The sequence below is a fragment of the Electrona antarctica genome (genome assembly GCF_951216825.1).
Source record: "Electrona antarctica genome assembly, chromosome: 7".
Classification (NCBI taxonomy): Eukaryota; Metazoa; Chordata; class Actinopteri; order Myctophiformes; family Myctophidae; genus Electrona; species Electrona antarctica.
In genome coordinates, this window is record NC_136812.1 from 31,223,042 (window position 1) to 31,241,819 (window position 18,778).

General features: G+C 42.3%; 1 protein-coding gene across 2 annotated transcripts in view; it reads left to right on the plus strand.

The window, feature by feature from the left end:
- Positions 1–18,778, plus strand: part of rabgap1l (RAB GTPase activating protein 1-like) — a gene marked incomplete at its 5' end in the record, with an annotated part of 120,970 nt that overhangs the window by 58,561 nt on the left and 43,631 nt on the right. For both annotated transcript variants that reach the window (XM_079506696.1, XM_079506697.1), the window contains 5 exons: positions 733–846; positions 1,543–1,617; positions 5,091–5,216; positions 6,205–6,348; positions 11,213–11,254. In XM_079506696.1, coding sequence (XP_079362822.1) covers positions 733–846; positions 1,543–1,617; positions 5,091–5,216; positions 6,205–6,348; positions 11,213–11,254 — 501 coding nt within the window. The remainder of the gene's footprint in view (positions 1–732; positions 847–1,542; positions 1,618–5,090; positions 5,217–6,204; positions 6,349–11,212; positions 11,255–18,778) is intronic.

Sequence of the window (18,778 nt, forward strand, 5' to 3'; positions counted from 1 at the left end):
CCCGATGTGCTGGTTGGTACCTTGCATGGCTTCCGCTGCAATCGGTGTATGAATGTGTGTGTGAATGGGTGAATGTAATGCACAATCTATGTAAAGCGCCTTGGATAAAAGGCGCTATATAAATGCACCATTTTATTGTTGTTATGGTCCATGTGAGTAATGACATGCACTCTGCTTGTTTGAGGCTTTGTGCCTCTTTAGCTTGTGTCTCTTGGTACAGAGCTGGCAGAACTGTTTGACTAAAGCTAAATTAGCTGCTAAGATAAATGTCAGGGCTATATTGCTTAGCCAATGACAGATTATGAGAGAGGTTATTGCTAGTCCTACAACGTAGAGGCAGGCTAATTTATTCTCATTTATTTTGCGTGAATACTTAAATTCCCAGCCAATTACATATTTTGACGCATGTTTTAGTGAAAGCCCACACTGCCAAGTACGTTTTTATTTTTTTTACACTAGATGGTGCTCTTAGCTAACCTATGATTCACTGTTTGATTCCCATTGAAGCCAGGAACCAGGAAATCATGTGCTCTCAAAAACTTCCCATCCACTCCCACGTTTTTCTAGAACGCCTCTATCTCCCTTCCTGTATAGTTCCACTTCAGCGGCGACCACCGTAGCATTTTCAACGGAGCATAACCACGCATAAGGGAACGCAGTGAACTTCACACTTAAATACCCAACAGCGCCACCCCATGGTCACATGAACATGTACATTGTGTGTGTTTTCAGGACTCGGCCCAGGAAGGCGTCATCACCAGAGACATCCACAGAACGTTCCCAGCTCACGACTACTTTAAAGAATCTGATGGTGATGGACAAGACTCGCTCTTCAAGATCTGCAAGGTGACATCACAGTGACACGTCAGCACGCACACGCACAATCACACTCTCACAGCACGTAGAGTAACATGAACACAATAGAGATAATTATAGCTTGGTGCACGATGTTTCTCGCACCTTTGACCACTGAGGGAGCGCGGGTACAATGACAGCAGAGCAGGAAATAACTCTCACATCACTGAGATGAAACTGTGTTTTATTTCAATACATAATAGATTCAATTTATTCTAAATATTCTAATAGAATGACCCAGGGGACAGCGGGTGGGAGGGACTGGCAGAGAGATGGAGGGAGATAGGAAGAGAGAAAGGGAGAGAGAGAGCGATAGAGAGAGACAGGATGACGGTTTGGGCAGTAGGAGAGGTTAGTATGTGGGCCAGTGTGGGCAGACTGCTGGTCATTTGTATGTAAATATATGCAGATTGTGTGTTGCTGAGTGTGTCCGGATGCTGGGCGTCGTGCACCTGTGATGTGTTGACAGGCACACAGTGTTCAGTATGCCGTTTACAATGCATCTGCTTCCACAGTGTTTAACCACTCAAACCCTGTATGGCTTACCGGAGTCCCTCTATGCTATAGTGTCTGTTTTTTGCTGAATCTCTCTCTCTCTCTCTCTCTCTCTCTCTCTCTCTCTCTCTCTCTCTCTCTCTCTCTCTCTCTCTCTCTCTCTCTCTCTCTCTCTCTCTCTCTCTCTCTCAGGCCTACTCAGTCTATGATGAGGAGATTGGATATTGTCAGGGACAGTCTTTTCTGGCTGCAGTTCTGTTGCTGCATGTGAGTATTACCAGTACACCCATCATCTTCACCAGTATATCACCACCAGTACACCCAGCATCTTCACCAGTATATTACCAGTATACAGCAATCTGAGGTGGTTTACAATGACGATGGTATTCAGTTCAACACTGTCATGAACCGTAGTAACGTGATAGGTTACAAACGGTAAGGTAGAGCTCTTCACGGGTCCAAATAGACGGACCCAAATCATAATGGGCCCGTGAATTTTGTTCATATACCCGAATGGTTCTGAGATCTTTTTCAAATGACCCGGACCTGGTTGTACCTGGTGAAATTGGTCCGAGATCCGATTTGTTCCGAGACATTACAGACCCAACCGCTTATTTTATAGACCCAACATTCAGCAGTCTACAATAAGAGACGATGATAATTAAATTGCATGTTTTCACCTCGATGACTAAGGAATATATGATCGCACACGCCACATGCACATTTTGATTCCATGGAGGTATATGTTGATGCACTGAGTCTCTCCACTCTCACTGAACTGACAGCATGTGCGGCTCAGTTGAATAATAGAGTGTTATTTTAAATATTTATTATAAATCAACGAATCAACGCGAGAATTTCAAATTAATGTTTTATAATCGACTGAATGTACAGTATTACTCTGATTCACTACTTAAGCCATATTTTATTCTTTGTTGTACAAAGTTGTAGCACAAAATTAGCGAAAATAGACAGAGCTCACAACACGCCACGATGGGACCGTTGTGAGCGTGTCAATTGCCTGTTTCAGACCCACAGGAAAGCACCCAGGGTGCCGGCCCGATTCTGGCGAGCCGCCCCGCGTCCGAAACGGTTGAGAAATGACAGAGTTACCGTGTGGGGGTCCCTCTACTGTTACCCACTACTGTACTGTACTGTACTGTACTGTACTGTACTGTACTGTACTGTACTGTACTGTACTGTACTGTACTGTACTGTACTGTACTGTACTGTACTGTACTGTACTGTACTGTACTGTACTGGCACACCTGAAATCACCATACATACAGTTAATATGTGCGTGTCTGTTTGTGTGTGTGTTAGGTTGCGCACAGGTGGTGAAAAACAACCATGCTGTTTTCGTGCTCAGACATACTGACATACCCAGCCAGCCAGCTACCCACACACATAGTCACTTAAGGAAGTGGTTTGCACCACTTAAAAAATAAGATCAGATGAAAATATTGGCATAAGTATCATGTATTAAATATCACCACTAGTGACAAATTGTACATGATTTACCAGACGCCTCCTACATCATGAGAAATGAAAGAACCGCTGATGTCGTGTGTGCATGTGTGTAAATGTGTTATGTGTGTGCGTGAGTGTGAGCGTGTGTATATGTGTGTGGGTGTTGAAGGATGAAGCAGAATGATGAATAGAGCACACATTCCCCACTCTGAAATGACCTTGGATGAGACGGACAGACAGAGAGGGGGGGGGGGGGTGTATGGGGTAGACGTTATTTTGTATAACGTCCAACACGAATCCAGTAGTCAGGAGAGAGTGGGATAGGAGAGAGAGAAGGAAATAATGTAGAAAAGACAGGAGAGGGGAGGAGGTAGTGTAGGCTAGAGGTAAGCAGGGAGATATTAACCACTTATATGTGTGTTCACACTACCATCGACCAAAGCTACAGCATGTCCTCGAAAGTGTTGTCAGCTACTGTACATTGACTCTGAGTCACCATTGTGTGAAATGTGAGGATAAAAATGTAAAAATGCGTGGTATAAAAATAACTCAGAACTGGCTCACAGAAATACTTTGTTTACTCACACATTTGGGCTTAAAGTTCTCAGTCCTGGGGACGGATTTCAGTCCTGAGGATTTCATAGGGGTCATTTAATGAGATCAGTGCAGATTTGCAAAAAATCTTTTTCAGTCTTGGGATTCATTTTTAACGCGGGATCAAGGCAGCACTGTGTATGCCTTGATCCCGCCTCTAGCTGCCGCTGATTGGCCAGGCCGTTTGGTGGCCGGAGCATCATGTCTGCCTGAGAGTTCCCAGATGGGAGCAGGAGGGGGGAACCCAGTGTACTCTCTGCTGCCCCATCTGGCGGAGCCAGGTTAATTCATTTTAGCTTTAAGCCCAATTTCTTATTTTAAAGGGGCTATAACATAATATTTTTTTCTTGGCTCCCCTATGTATTTTCTATCTCCACAAAGACCCATTTTTGAACAATCAGGCTTTCTCATCCTATATGGGCATTTATGTAAATTCCTACTAGACCCCAGGAAATTACATCTGGACACAAAAGATTGCGGGGTCTATTGAATGTGAAGGAGGAGGTGGCAAACTGATGATTGAGCCTACGACACAGTGTATGGCAGCCCCCTAGTAGTCGGCTGTTCGTTCAGACACAGAAAACAACTACTGTGACCAGACTTTTACAATATGTCCATTACCATTAACCAAAATAATTGCTAATTTAAAGGGATAGTTCACAATTTTTTAACTTAAGTTGTATTAAATACTTACTACATTAATTAATTGCAACTGTATTAATCGATTGCCTGAGTTCCGTGGTGGGAGTTCTGCTCTGGTTTTGGTGAATATTATGTAGTTCCGGTCATTTTGTAGGGGGCACTGGGGCCACGCATTAAAAGTAAATTAATCCACAAAACTACCGTCATTTGTATTGTTGACCTATTTCTAAAGTATTAGCGCAATTTACGTTCAACTTTGACCCCTCTATCACATGGAACTATTTTTTGGAAGATATTTTGCAGCTATTTTGTGGCACATTATAATCAAACAACAACAAGTTTACATCAGTGTTTGGGTTGGGACATGTTCTGTGTCTGCTGTCTGTGTGGATCAGCATCCAGATGCGTGCTACGCGCTCCAGAGAAGGTGCACGGCTCTCCAACTACCACCATTATGATTGATGTTAAAATACAGTCCTATTAGTCCGGCAGCCAACAGGCTTCTTTTGTTTAAAGTGGGACATTTGGTATAATATACCAAATTATAGTCTTTTTTATTGGCCTAAAATATTGTCTATATACATACATTCATGAATCCACTTTTTTATAGGGGTTTCTTGTGACCCTACTACTATATCCTATGGCAGGCAAAAATGTCAAACTTTCCTTATGCTTTAAGTAGCATGTGACATGTCAAACTAGGGGGTTTTCATGATTCTGAATCCATTCCAAGCATTAGTTTTGCACAAAATACACACCTTGGGCTAAAAGCAGCCATAGCCACTTGCCCAAAGGTGCCCAAAATGTGCTGACCTCATCACATTTGTCATGATTGTTTTACTCTGATTACGTAACGGCGTTACATGTAATCTGTTACTTCTCAACTTGCTACTTGTTACTTGCCAGCTTTTTTCTCGTATTTTTCCTGGTAGAATGTGAGACTCAAAGTAAACTCATAGGTTAGTGAAGAGCACCATCTAGCATAAAAACTAAAAACACACAAAAAACGTCATTATTTTCTGTATGGTTTCCAGATGCCAGAGGAACAGGCGTTCTGCGTGTTGGTGAAGATCATGTACGACTACGGCCTCAGAGATCTGTACAGGAACAACTTTGAGGACCTTCACTGTAAGTTCTACCAGCTGGAGAGACTACTACAGGTACGTACCTTCTCCTGGATTCAGGTTCTCAGTCACGCCACAAATTATTTCACTCATTTGGATCTAATGTCGTACAAAATAGCCTATCTACAAGCTCTCAATGGCTATTTTTGATCGTTATTTTAAGATTAGAGAATTTGAAGTGGTCAAACTAGTATGTCCAGAAGCATTGTCCATAAAACCCTAATGATACAGGATATTTCATATAAAAGCAAAAGTTAGAAGTTACAAGATTCTTGGTCAGAATGTCCTCTTTTGTAAACAAAAGTGCTCTCAAGACTCTTGCCAGAGTCCTAATTCAGCCCTCCTTTGACTGTGCTTCCAACTCTTGGTTCTCCAACATCCCAATGTCACTTAAGACTAAGCTTCAAATCTCCCAAAACAAACTAATTCCACTACTTCTCAGCCTGGGGCCCATGACCCACCTCTTTTGAACCCATTTTGCTAGCCTATGTTGGCTCCGGGTAGAAGACAGAGTTAAGCAATTGAAAATGGGATTGACATTCAAAATTGTAAATGCAGCTTTGCCCTGAGTAACCACATGCCTGACTAATTTTAATTAAGAAAGTGAGCGACACACAGGCATAATACTAGAGGGAGCGAGAACAACGACCTGTTACCACGCACGCACTTATAAAACAAACATGGGTAACTTCTCCTTCTACAGCACTGCCACACAAGTATGGAATGCCCTGACCATTCTCTCAAAAATAGCAGAACACTGGGCATCCTTTAAAACTGGCCTGAAAATCAGAAATCTGCAAAACAAAAGTGTGTGTGCGTGCGCACGTGCACTGCTGCTGCCTATTTTCACACCCATCAAGTGCCGAGCTGTGAGCTTGTAGATGCGTTGTGTAGGAACAGATCCTAGACCTGTATAGTCATGTTTTAAACTGTTAGTGTCATGTATGTGTGTTGTGTAGGAACAGATCCTAGACCTGTATAGTCATGTTTTAAACTGTTAGTGTCCTGTCTGTGTGTTGTGTAGGAACAGATCCCAGAGCTGTGGAGTCATTTCCAGGACTTGAACCTTGAAGCTCACATGTTCGCGTCCCAGTGGTTCCTGACTCTGTTCACCGCCAAGTTCCCTCTGTGCATGGTGTTCCATATCACTGACCTACTGCTGTATGAGGTGAGACGTCTGTCTGTCTGTCTGTCTGTCTGTCTGTCTGTCTGTCTGTCTGTCTGTCTGTCTGTGCCCCTCAGACTGGGCACATGGGAATCATCGAAACCACACAAATTGTTTACTAATTATTATTTTTAATCCACTATCGGCGTCAGAATTAAGCAATATTACACAAGAGGGTGTGCTTTACCGTCATTAATGGCACGCCTGCGTTGCTGCAGGAACAAGCCGATAGGCGAGTATGTAAGCAGCGCAGAAGTGCCATTGATGACTGTAAAGCATGACCCTCAAGTGTACCACGTCAACTCAATTTCACTATGATACGGGAATTTACGGGAAAATAAAAATGTATTCAATAAAAAATGGAAATTAGAGGTTTTCTGCCCGACAATAACAATGTAAAGTTCAAGTTGTGGTGGTTGAGTGGGCGGATGATGCCCCCATATATGGACATGCCCGACAATTTGCCAGTGCAATAACCCTGGCAACACCAGACATACTGTCATTTGATTGGCTGACAGACTGGTTGCAGGCCTCTACTTCCTACATTCCCCATGATAGAAAATAGTCCAGCTTACCACTAGAGCTGTCATGATCATGCATGACAGTTTAGATTTGTTGTCATATAAATCATTGATTGTGGTTAATGATTTAATTTTTTTTTTTTGGCATTGAACAGTACGGTGACAATTATACCGTACCCGTGACAATTATAATAACTCTATGTCTCTGGTAGGTTATGCTCATGATAAAATGGCACTATTTTTGCTACTCGGTCTGTGTCTCAAAGGAGTGGCTGTGGGAACCATAATTAGGCATTTTTTTTTAAACAAGATTGAATTTTTAATTTTATTTTTAACACGAGAACAATGGCTTCTATTATAGGATTTCCCACCGATAATGTCACTGGTAGGAAGGTTTCTGAACTGCCCACAGCCCTAATCTGAGACACGGACTGAGTAGACAAAAATGTTACCATATCGATGAGCATTAATGAGAACCAATTATATGAATATAAGTTGAAAATGGGTGTCGTCCTTTAATACTCCTTTATTTATATACTTTTATATGTTTTCAAAATGTCAAAAAGAGCAAACCTACAAGCTCATAAGATGTCACATTGCAACTTGTGGTAAGCATCTGCTATTTTTGCTATTTGAATGTTTTTTATAGTTTTTTATGCTTATGCACATTTTATAAAGCCCTTGGAAGTGGAATAGCGTGGAAATAATGATGGAAATATGAAATATGTTAATTTCATCCTGCTGCTTTCATACAGATGAAGGAAAACCACAACGATTATGCAAATATAATTGCCATTAGCTCAATATCGTCTCTGTCGGGAGGGAAGCCTCTTACGATCAAAACTGTTACTTTTCAGGTTTCAAATTCAAGAATAGCAAAAGTGGATCTGCTGCTTTTAATAGGCCTACTTTTGTGTGGGCATTCATTTATTTAAAAAAAACCCCAATGAGCATGAGCAACAATATAATGTAAAAAAAAAGGCAGGCCTGCTCAGCTCCAGACTGCCTGCTTTCTTAGAACATCAGTTTGTATCAAGGACCCCCACATTCATATGTATTGTATTTAGCCACGGACCCCCATCTGAAACTATTTGTGCCAGGGACCTCCAGAAGAGAAGATTTGGGTTTAAACAAATGCAAAGACTATTCGAAATCAAATTATATATATATTTTTTTCTTATATATATTTTTATTATTATTATTATTATTTATTTTTGTACTTGCTTGCTGTGCTGCGAGCTTGTATATCTGCTATGGATAGCCAAAGTATAAATGGATCAAGTGGTTAAAATGATGCTGTATTTAAAAAAATCACACCCGTGTGAACTGAGTGGTGTAAGGTCTTATATAGCCTGTCTGACGTAATGAAATCATGTCTGACGTAATGAAATCACACCCGGGTGAACAGGGTGAACATAGCAACCATGCTCAAAATCACACCCGGATGTGATTTCACAACTGGCTTTTTTTGTGCAGAAAAAATGAGCATGGTTGCTACGGTCATCCAGTTCACCCGGGTGTGATTTAATTACGTCAGAAATTATTTTGAACATAGCAACCATGCTCATTTTTTCTGCACAAAAAAGCCAGTTGTAGGAGTGGTTTACACCACTCAAAAAATCACACCCGTGTGAACTGAGTGGTGCAACTCCCCCCCCCTCTCTCTCTCTTTCTCTCTCTCTCTCTCTCTCTCATTAGCAGGCAACAGTGCAGCACTATCTCTCTCTCTCTGTTTCTGGCACAACAGCGCCCCTACTGGTACTCATGAGTCACACATGAGTCACACACAAACATAGGTTAACGTCACGGACGTTGCTGTTCCTTGGAGTGGTTGCACCACTCAAAAAAAATAATCTGGGGAACCCCTGGGAGCCCCCCAAGGACCCCTGGAGAGTCATTGGACCCCAAATTGAGAACAACTTCCTTAGAAAACTAAGTTTTTTCCCACCTTGTGTTCCAGGTATTCCAGGCAAATGCAATTTGTTTCTGTCACCCAGAAATCTCGTATCTCCATTTTTCTAAATGTAGTCCCCCCCAATAGATTAATGTCTTACTTTCATATAAGAGTGTCGCACAAAAGTAGTGAAAATAGCAGAGACTCGCACAACGCACCACGATGCAACACGTAAGATTGTAGATGGCCTATTTTCATTATTTAAAATCTTAAAAAAGGAACTATTTTGGACATACAAGGTCTCCACCCGACAGCAACAAATTAATTCAGGGATAAGGGATTAGACCGAACAAAGCTCCTTTTGTCTCATTTCATTACTATTCTAGTTGTAAAACAATAGGCAGAGCAGCTATTAATATCTGGAAGTTTAACACTGATGATGAAGGACCAATGGGATTGTTAGGGATTAATTTAACCAAGATAAAAAGTTTAAATTGCCCATCCATCACCAATAATTCTATCATGTTCCTTCATCAGTGTGAAACTTTAAAACATGCACAGCTGCTCTCTCCATTGTTTTAGAATAAGAATTGTAATTAAATGTAACAAAAGGTTCTTTTGTGCTCACTAATCTCTTAACTGGGCTCCTAACCTCCTATCCCACAATTCATAGCAAAACCTGCAGCTCAAGGTGAGGAAAACGTTGCTCTTTGTTACTGCTGAAGGCAGACGATTGGATGGCTCATAGAACTAGGGAAGGAAGAATGTTACTGCTGAAGGCAGACGATTGGACGGCTCATAGAACTAGGGAAGGAAGAAAGAAAGAAACATTCTCTAGAGAAAACGTTCTCTAGAGAAAATGTCCAAAAGAAAAGCAGATGTGCCGTCCATAAGACGTCGTTATTAGGGGTTGAACCGTAGCAAAGGGAAACCTGCCCTTCCAGAGTGGAAATCTTTGAAAACACTCCGCCTCACGTCTCCATGTAAAGTTTTAGCCCCTATTGGTTTGATTTTCTATTTATTTATCGTGAACCAGTGTTAATTTAGATAACGTTCTATGTTTAATATCACTCACCCAGTTCTGGAACATGCGATATGTTTAAATTAACTTAAAACAATAATTGATTAAATCAATTAATTACCAGCTGCATTATATTATCTGCGGGGGTCCGCTATAACTGCCTCTGTGTCAGTTGCAGCGCAGTAGTTTAGGTAGGAACCGAAATTCTGTAAGGCGGAACTATTGTGTTCTGAGTCGTTCGTTTCCGCCCGGACATATTTGCGGTGCGCACATACATACGGTTTAGCCAAGCCCCCAGTAAGGCTATCCAACGTTGAAGCTGCCACTACCTACTGGCGAAATGTGGAATTTCTTCAAAACTTTGAGGTCCGGGGCTAGGCTAGGTTAAACTTCCGCTCGCTCGAGCCATTGAGTTATAATTATACTTCCGGCAGTCTTCCGGGTGCTTCAAAACGCCACTGAGCAACTTTTATTGAAACGAATAACCGGGGGCGGGGCTAACGCTCCGGTTCGGTCTCTATCCTTTTTATACTCTATGTATAATGGGTTTAGCCAATAAGAAAGCCAACTGGACTAGTACAGCGTCAGCGACATCAGCCAATGAGAAAACCAGCTGGACTAGAGGACTAGAGGACTAGCTTGTACTTCGATGATAGACTCGGCTTGCTATTGCATAGCAGCTGGTAAAAAACAAACCAATCATACTCTAGCACCATCTAGTGGCACATGTAGGCAGAGGTGGGGAGACAGTCTTTGTCTGTCTCTTATTCTCTCTTTATCTACCTTCATCTCCTTTTCTCTCGCTCTGTCTGTTTCTGTCTGTCTGTCTCTCACTCCCTGTTTCTGTCTCTCTCACTCACTGTCTCTCTATAAGTCTCTTTTTCTGCCTCTTTCTGTCCGCCTGTGTCTCTGTCTCTCTGTTGGTCTGTCTTTGTCTGGAGTTATTTTTAGAGGTGTCAGGTTATTTTTAGTACTCTGTTACCATGTGAACGTGTTGTCGGGAGCAACTGAGGAGACGGGTCTTCCCTAGCACCTCTCTGCGCTGTGTGTGCGTGTGCGCGCATGTGTGTGTGTGTGTGTGTGTGTGTGTGTGTGTGTGTGTGTGTGTGTGTGTGTGTGTGTGTGTGTGTGTGTGTGTGTGTGTGTGTGTGTGTGTGTGTGTGTGTGTGTGTGTGTGTGTGTGTGTGTGCACGTGTGCGTGCGTGCGTGCGTGCGTGCGCTTGTTTCTCAACTAGTGGCTCAAGACCTACTGTAAAAGCGGTCGTGAGATATTCTGACAGGAACATAGTGGTCCTAGTAAAAGCAGTTTGGACCGGCGGTGGTCCTAGTAAAAGCAGTTTGGACCGGCAGTGGTCCCAGTAAACCCTTTTGGTAAAATCAGTTTAGAACCAGTGTTAACTGCCTGTTTATGTTCTTTTCTCCACTATCCAGGGTCTGAACATCATCTTCAACGTGGCGCTGGCTCTCCTCAAGGTCAGTACTTTACATGTCTATCAGTCAGAACACTGGTTCTCAACCTGTGGGTGGGGGCCCCAAATCATTGAACATACATTATAGCCTAGGTGTATGCAGGGTATCTGCACATTTCCAAAGTGACAATTTAAGGACTTTTAAGAATGTTTTATATAGTAATAATAACTAGAAAAAAATCGCTGCAAGCAGCGATAAGGCAGGACCAAGCAGGAAGGCAATAAGAATAATATACACAATAAGCCATAGAAACATGGAAGACTGAACTTGTGAAAAAAAAGACCATGTAATTGTGACAGGGTCAGTTTTGTGTGTGTGTGTGTGTGTGTGTGTGTGTGTGTGTGTGTGTGTGTGTGTGTGTGGGGGTGGGGGTGGGGGTGGGGGTGGTGGGGGGTCAGCTTTCTTGAAGACTCATACGCTGAGTTGTTTGTACTCAAATTTGAACCCATGACTTTGTGTTCCGAAGGCGAGAGCCCTACCTACTGAGCTAGAGCTATCCGGACACAATACATTGTTGTATTGTTAACAGCATCATTCAAGAAGGCAATAAGCAAATATACTTTGAGTAGCTGGCTAGCCCGTTTTGGGCGGAAACCCCTTTTGGTGTTTTAAACATTATGTTATAATTTAGCTATTGAAAAATAGCAGATCTACAAGCTCATAGCGCGCCACCGAGTGGCGCGCTACGAGCTTGTAGGTCTGCTATTTTTTTTAAATCGTGAAAATATTTATTTCAGAAAACTGGAGGATTTAGAAGATTTTTTTTAAATTTTGAGGTCAGGCCTAAATGGGCTAGAGTAGAGAGTATAGTAGAGATGTCATTAGGTGAGTAGTTCATTTTATCTGTCTCATGCTGGCTAGAGTAGCTCAGTATAGTAGAGATGTCATTAGGTGAGTAGTTCATTTTATCTGTCTCATGCTGGCTAGAGTAGCTCAGTATAGTAGAGATGTCATTAGGTGAGTAGTTCATTGTATCTGTCTCATGCTGGCCAGAGTAGAGAGTATAGTAGAGATGTCATTAGGTGAGTAGTTCATTTTATCTGTCTCATGCTGGCTAGAGTAGAGAGTATAGTAGAGATGTAATTAGGTGAGTAGTTCATTTTATCTGTCTCATGCTGGCCAGAGTAGAGAGTATAGTAGAGATGTCATTAGGTGAGTAGTTCATTTTATCTGTCTCATGCTGGCTAGAGTAGAGAGTATAGTAGAGATGTCATTAGGTGAGTAGTTCATTGTATCTGTCTCATGCTGGCTAGAGTAGCTCAGTATAGTAGAGATGTCATTAGGTGAGTAGTTCATTTTATCTGTCTCATGCTGGCCAGAGTAGAGAGTATAGTAGAGATGTCATTAGGTGAGTAGTTCATTTTATCTGTCTCATGCTGGCTAGAGTAGAGAGTATAGTAGAGATGGCATTAGGTGAGTAGTTCATTGTATCTGTCTCATGCTGGCCAGAGTAGAGAGTATAGTAGAGATGGCATTAGGTGAGTAGTTCATTTTATCTGTCTCATGCTGGCTAGAGTAGAGAGTATAGTAGAGATGTCATTAGGTGAGTAGTTCATTTTATCTGTCTCATGCTGGCTAGAGTAGAGAGTATAGTAGAGATGTCATTAGGTGAGTAGTTCATTTTATCTGTCTCATGCTGGCTAGAGTAGAGAGTATAGTAGAGATGTCATTAGGTGAGTAGTTCATTTTATCTGTCTCAGGCTGGCTAGAGTAGCTCAGTATAGTAGAGATGTCATTAGGTGAGTAGTTCATTTTATCTGTCTCATGCTGGCCAGAGTAGAGAGTATAGTAGAGATGTCATTAGGTGAGTAGTTCATTTTATCTGTCTCATGCTGGCTATAGTAGAGAGTATAGTAGAGATGGCATTAGGTGAGTAGTTCATTTTATCTGTCTCATTCTGGCCAGAGTAGAGAGTATAGTAGAGATGGCATTAGGTGAGTAGTTCATTTTATCTGTCTCATGCTGGCCAGAGTAGAGAGTATAGTAGAGATGTCATTAGGTGAGTAGTTCATTTGATCTGTCTCATTCTGGCCAGAGTAGAGAGTATAGTAGAGATGTCATTAGGTGAGTAGTTCATTTTATCTGTCTCATGCTGGCTAGAGTAGCTCAGTATAGTAGAGATGTCATTAGGTGAGTAGTTCATTTTATCTGTCTCATGCTGGCTAGAGTAGCTCAGTATAGTAGAGATGTCATTAGGTGAGTAGTTCATTGTATCTGTCTCATTCTGGCCAGAGTAGAGAGTATAGTAGAGATGGCATTAGGTGAGTAGTTCATTGTATCTGTCTCATTCTGGCCAGAGTAGAGAGTATAGTAGAGATGGCATTAGGTGAGTAGTTCATTGTATCTGTCTCATTCTGGCCAGAGTAGAGAGTATAGTAGAGATGTCATTAGGTGAGTAGTTCATTGTATCTGTCTCATGCTGGCCAGAGTAGAGAGTATAGTAGAGATGGCATTAGGTGAGTAGTTCATTTTATCTGTCTCATTCTGGCCAGAGTAGAGAGTATAGTAGAGATGGCATTAGGTGAGTAGTTCATTTTATCTGTCTCATTCTGGCCAGAGTAGAGAGTATAGTAGAGATGGCATTAGGTGAGTAGTTCATTGTATCTGTCTCATTCTGGCCAGAGTAGAGAGTATAGTAGAGATGGCATTAGGTGAGTAGTTCATTTTATCTGTCTCATTCTGGCCAGAGTAGAGAGTATAGTAGAGATGGCATTAGGTGAGTAGTTCATTGTATCTGTCTCATTCTGGCCAGAGTAGAGAGTATAGTAGAGATGGCATTAGGTGAGTAGTTCATTTTATCTGTCTCATGCTGGCCAGAGTAGAGAGTATAGTAGAGATGTCATTAGGTGAGTAGTTCATTGTATCTGTCTCATGCTGGCTAGAGTACAGATATCCGCCTGCAGTGCGCACCAAGTAACATCTCCAGGTGCTCCCCTGAGAACTAGCCCAAAAAAGGTATGTGCTCGCCTGAAATACAATCAGTGGCCAGAGAACCACTGATCTAGAAGACACATGTGGGTTTTCCTGGTCAGAGATGTTTAGTAAACACGAGAACATTGAACCACGTCCTGACACGTCAGCCATGTTTGGTCTCCTGTCTGCGCTCAGAGGTCGACTCTGTGTATCTGTTTGTTTGTTTAAAAGGATCCTCTGTAGCCATGACAGACCACTAGTCTACTTGTACAGTAGTCCCTCAACTCAGAACTGTCTCTGAAAAGTCACTCCTTCATCCACTGTGTCACGGAAGTGATTTTTCTATTGAGAATAACATCATTGGGTCATCTTACAATCGTCTCATATACTGTAAGTCCAAAAATAAACAAATTGTCCTGGCAGTATTGTCAGTGAAGTGGCTCTGTATCGTGTACAATAGTCAGTCACTCATAGAAACAGTCTGTTTCTGGTGAAAATGGTACTAATTCTGCGGCAGTAACATAGCGTTTTCTTGCCATCAGTTGATGCTTCATAACCATATTATGAGCAAACCGCCATGCTCATTTGTTTATTTTTGGAACACAGTTCTTATTTGACTCGATATTACGAGATTACATAGATTGAAATTATTATTATTATTTATTATTATTGTTGTTGTTGTTGTTGTTATTACCCACTATTCCACACCTGTAAACCTTTGATGTGACAATAAATGTGACAAACAGAGGGACACCGGTCCCACCTGGGGACCGGTGTCCCTCTGTTTGTCCTCTGGTTCCTGTCTCTCTCCCTATCTGTTGTAAACTGAGCAAAAACTGACAGAAATATGATGGATAAGACAAAGCGAACACAGTCGTATGATTAGCTGACACTGCCCTCTGTTGCTCACAAGACAGTATTGCGGCTGCAGTGCTCACTGGGTTCAGCTAAACGCAGGACACGCGGGTCCCTCCCCTCCTCCCGTCTCTAAGAAATCGCAATCAGCTGAACAGCTGAACAGCTTGTAAAGAAGTGGGTGAAATAGTTTACAGTATACAAGCTCCATCATTTGCAGTTTTCAGGAAAGAGAAGAAGAAAAGATTCAGAGAGAAGAGCAAGGAAAGCAAGCATAGCAACATCAACATGATAGTACAACTGATACAACTGATAATACAACTGATAGTAAATGTGAATACATACAGTATTCAAAACACAAGGTTAAAAATAGCAGCAAATGTGTACATAAAGTACTATGACACCCTGCACCCCCCTCCCCCCCCCCCCCCCCCCCCCCCCCCTCAGTCAGGGCAAACTCAGTCCCCCCTAGCACTCACAATTATTTTTTAAATTGAATGAATTAAAAACAAATTCTTTTTTTTTCTCCATATAATTTGTTTTTCTCCATATAAATTTGAAGAAGTGATGAAAATAGCTCATGTACAAGCTCACATCTGCTATTTTCACTAGATCTGGTCCCGGACAAAATTTAGTACTAGAGGTCCTGGTAGGAGATAAAACCATCAGTACTAGAGGTCCTGGTAGGAGATAAAACCATCAGTACTAGAGGTCCTGGTAGGAGATAAAACCAACAGTATAGAGGTTTCTGAGTTGAGAGACTTAAATTACACTGTGTGGTCCCCCCCTTGTGGACAGTCCATGCATGTCCATGCAATGTGAACAAACATTAGACATCCTGTACTAGCTGAATAGGTAACAGCTCTAAATAAAATATTATTATTAAAACAGCATTATCCGTTCAAATGGGACCACCACATATACATGAATGCACGGGGTCAAACATATGAGCATATGTTGTGAGCTTGTCGATCTGCTATTTTCATTGAAAGCTCTCCCCACAATAAGGATGCTGGGGTTTAAGTGGTTAAAAACCCTATATTATTTATAGGCATGTAACGATATATCGTATGTCGATTTTAATCCCGACGATATATATATCGATTTAATAAATAATAAAAATCGTTTTTCTTTTCTTTCTTTCTTTTAGGGGAGGTAGTGAATTATGGTGTGTGTGATATTAAAGACAGTCCATGAAGTCACTTTCAGTAGTAGAGCACTGTAGAGGGGAGCTGTGTGTCTGTACCCAGGTGATGGTCGTTGATGCTCATTAATACATCAAGGAAGGCAATTATTAGTTTCTGCACTGTCAAATAGGTCTACATATTCTACATCTATCCTAAAATGTGGCGCATGGATTTAAAAAAAAGCAAGGGAAAAAACGAGGGGAAAAAACAGAGGGAAAAAACGAGGAAAAAATGCTGCTGACAGCCGACTCACTTCTGAATTAGCCTACTTTATCTTTGCCTTGAAAAAGACCTAGGGTGTAGGCTATATCCATTTAGCTTTTTGCTGTTTTCCAAAACAAAACAATGTGTGCGCTGTTTGCTACAAAGCGACTGGAAGGATGAGGTTTACAGACATACCAAGTAGCCAATCATATGCTGATTAGGCCAGTTGCTGTAATAATGTATTAGCCTACCCGATCAGCGATCACCAGGGGGCAGCGACAACACACATACACACAATAGCCTATATAATTCTACGCACATATATTTGAAAAATACCCAGCATAATTTTTGGGAAGGCTAAAGGTCATTACACACTGGCGAATTAGCGACGCGATTTATTCGTGCGAATAATTCGCCTTTTTTTAAAACCAATTGAAGTCAATGCAAGCTTCCACATCAGTGGCGAATGTGCGAAAATGCGACCGTTTTCGCTCTTTTTTTTTCCGCTCCGGTGTTCGCTCCGGTGTCGAATTTTTAATTCGCGTCGCTAATTCGCCAGTGTGTAATGACCTTAAGCCTTGCCTAGCCGCCTATGCTAAGATGCCATCAAAGAAAGCTTTTCTTTTTTACATGTTAACTCAAGCTAAGTTCTATACAAGAAAGCATGTTTACAGTTGTTGCACAGAAATTAAGTAATAAGATAAATCATAAAAAAAATATATTTTGGTCATTTGTCTGGAAAATAATGTGTTTAAAATATTGTGAAAAATCGTATCGTGAACCTCATATTGTGATACTATCGTATCGTGAGTTGAGTGTATCGTTATATAACTGGAGTCCCCCAGGGCTCTATGCTAGGCCTCCTCCTGTTTTTCTTTCTACACTTAAAAGCTTTGTTGAAAATAGCTGATTCCTGAGCTTGTAGGTTTGGCTATTTTCGTTCACACCCAGGATAGAGATGCTAGGGTTCATGTTTTTTATAGCTTGTGCGTGTGTGTGTGTGTGTGCGCGTTTTGCTGTAGGAACAGAGAAACAGATTAAAGGATGCGAGCTGAGAGGAGGGGTGGGGGGGTTCTACTGCTTGTTTCTCATTGGCTAATCATGACATCATTTTCCTAGGAGGCTTCCTCTATCCTCCCCTCCCCTCTCCATCTCTCCCGCTCTCTACCCCCACTCACCTCTTTCTCTCTCTCTCTCTCTCTCTCTCTCTCTCTCTCTCTCTCTACCCCCGCTCACCTCTTTCTCTCTACCCTCTCTCTCTCTCTCTCTCTCTCTCTCTCTCTCTCTCTCTCTCTCTCTCTAACCCCCATCACCTGTCTCCCCCATCCCCCTCACTCCATCCCTCCAACCCCCCCCCCCCCCCCTCTCTCTCTCTCCTGCCCAGTCTCCATGCAGAAGCATCTGCTAGCGTTAGTGTGTGTGTGTGGGTGGGGAGGGAGCTGTGTGTTTATTCCTCCAACATCATCACCTATCTCTCCTCATCATCATCCTCTTCTCCTCTCCTTCTTCTCTCTATCCCCGCCACGTGTTTTCCGTGTCTTGCTCCTTTTCTCTGCGTGCGTGTGGTTGGTGAGAGAGAGAGAGCGCTCGGTCGCCCAGCACGCAGAGACGGACCCGCCCCTGCTAGCCACTAGCAGCTAGCATCACACTCCCTCCACTTGGGAGGAGAGAGAGAGAGAGAGCACATTGTTTGGGGTTTTCCGCTTGGCTTGGACTGTCTAGCACACACACACACAGAAGGAAGCAGTGGTTTGTGGGAGTAGATGGCGCGCTGGGAACCAATGATGGAGTTGAACCGGGCTCACTGGAACTACTGTGTGGAAACACTGACTCTACCGCTGTTCTAGCACTGGACACTGGAAGTGGAACTGATGCACATACACACACACACACACACACGTGCGAGTGCGCAAGCAAAGTTAAGATGGGAGTGGACATGGTTTTTCTGACCACTGGCAGCCTTTATCTTGAAGTACCAGAGAAGAGAATATTTTGAAACACATACACATGCACACGCTCTGTCTATCTCTGTTTATCTTCTTTAACTTCTGACTCACCCAGCATAGCGTGCAGTGTGCACTTGGCTTTACACACACACACACACACACACACACACACACACACACACACACACACACACACACACACACACACACACACACACACACACACACACACACACACACACATCATTCTCTGCCATATAGGGTTGTTGCATAACTATGGTAACAAGCTATATATTCACCCTGTGAAGAAGAAGCACCTAGCAGCAAGGATCTGATTGGACGTCGTTCCAGAACCAGTGGGAAGCTTAATTTACACTATCTGCTTCTTTGATTTTGTTTAATTCTCTTCTGGGCCCTGACCC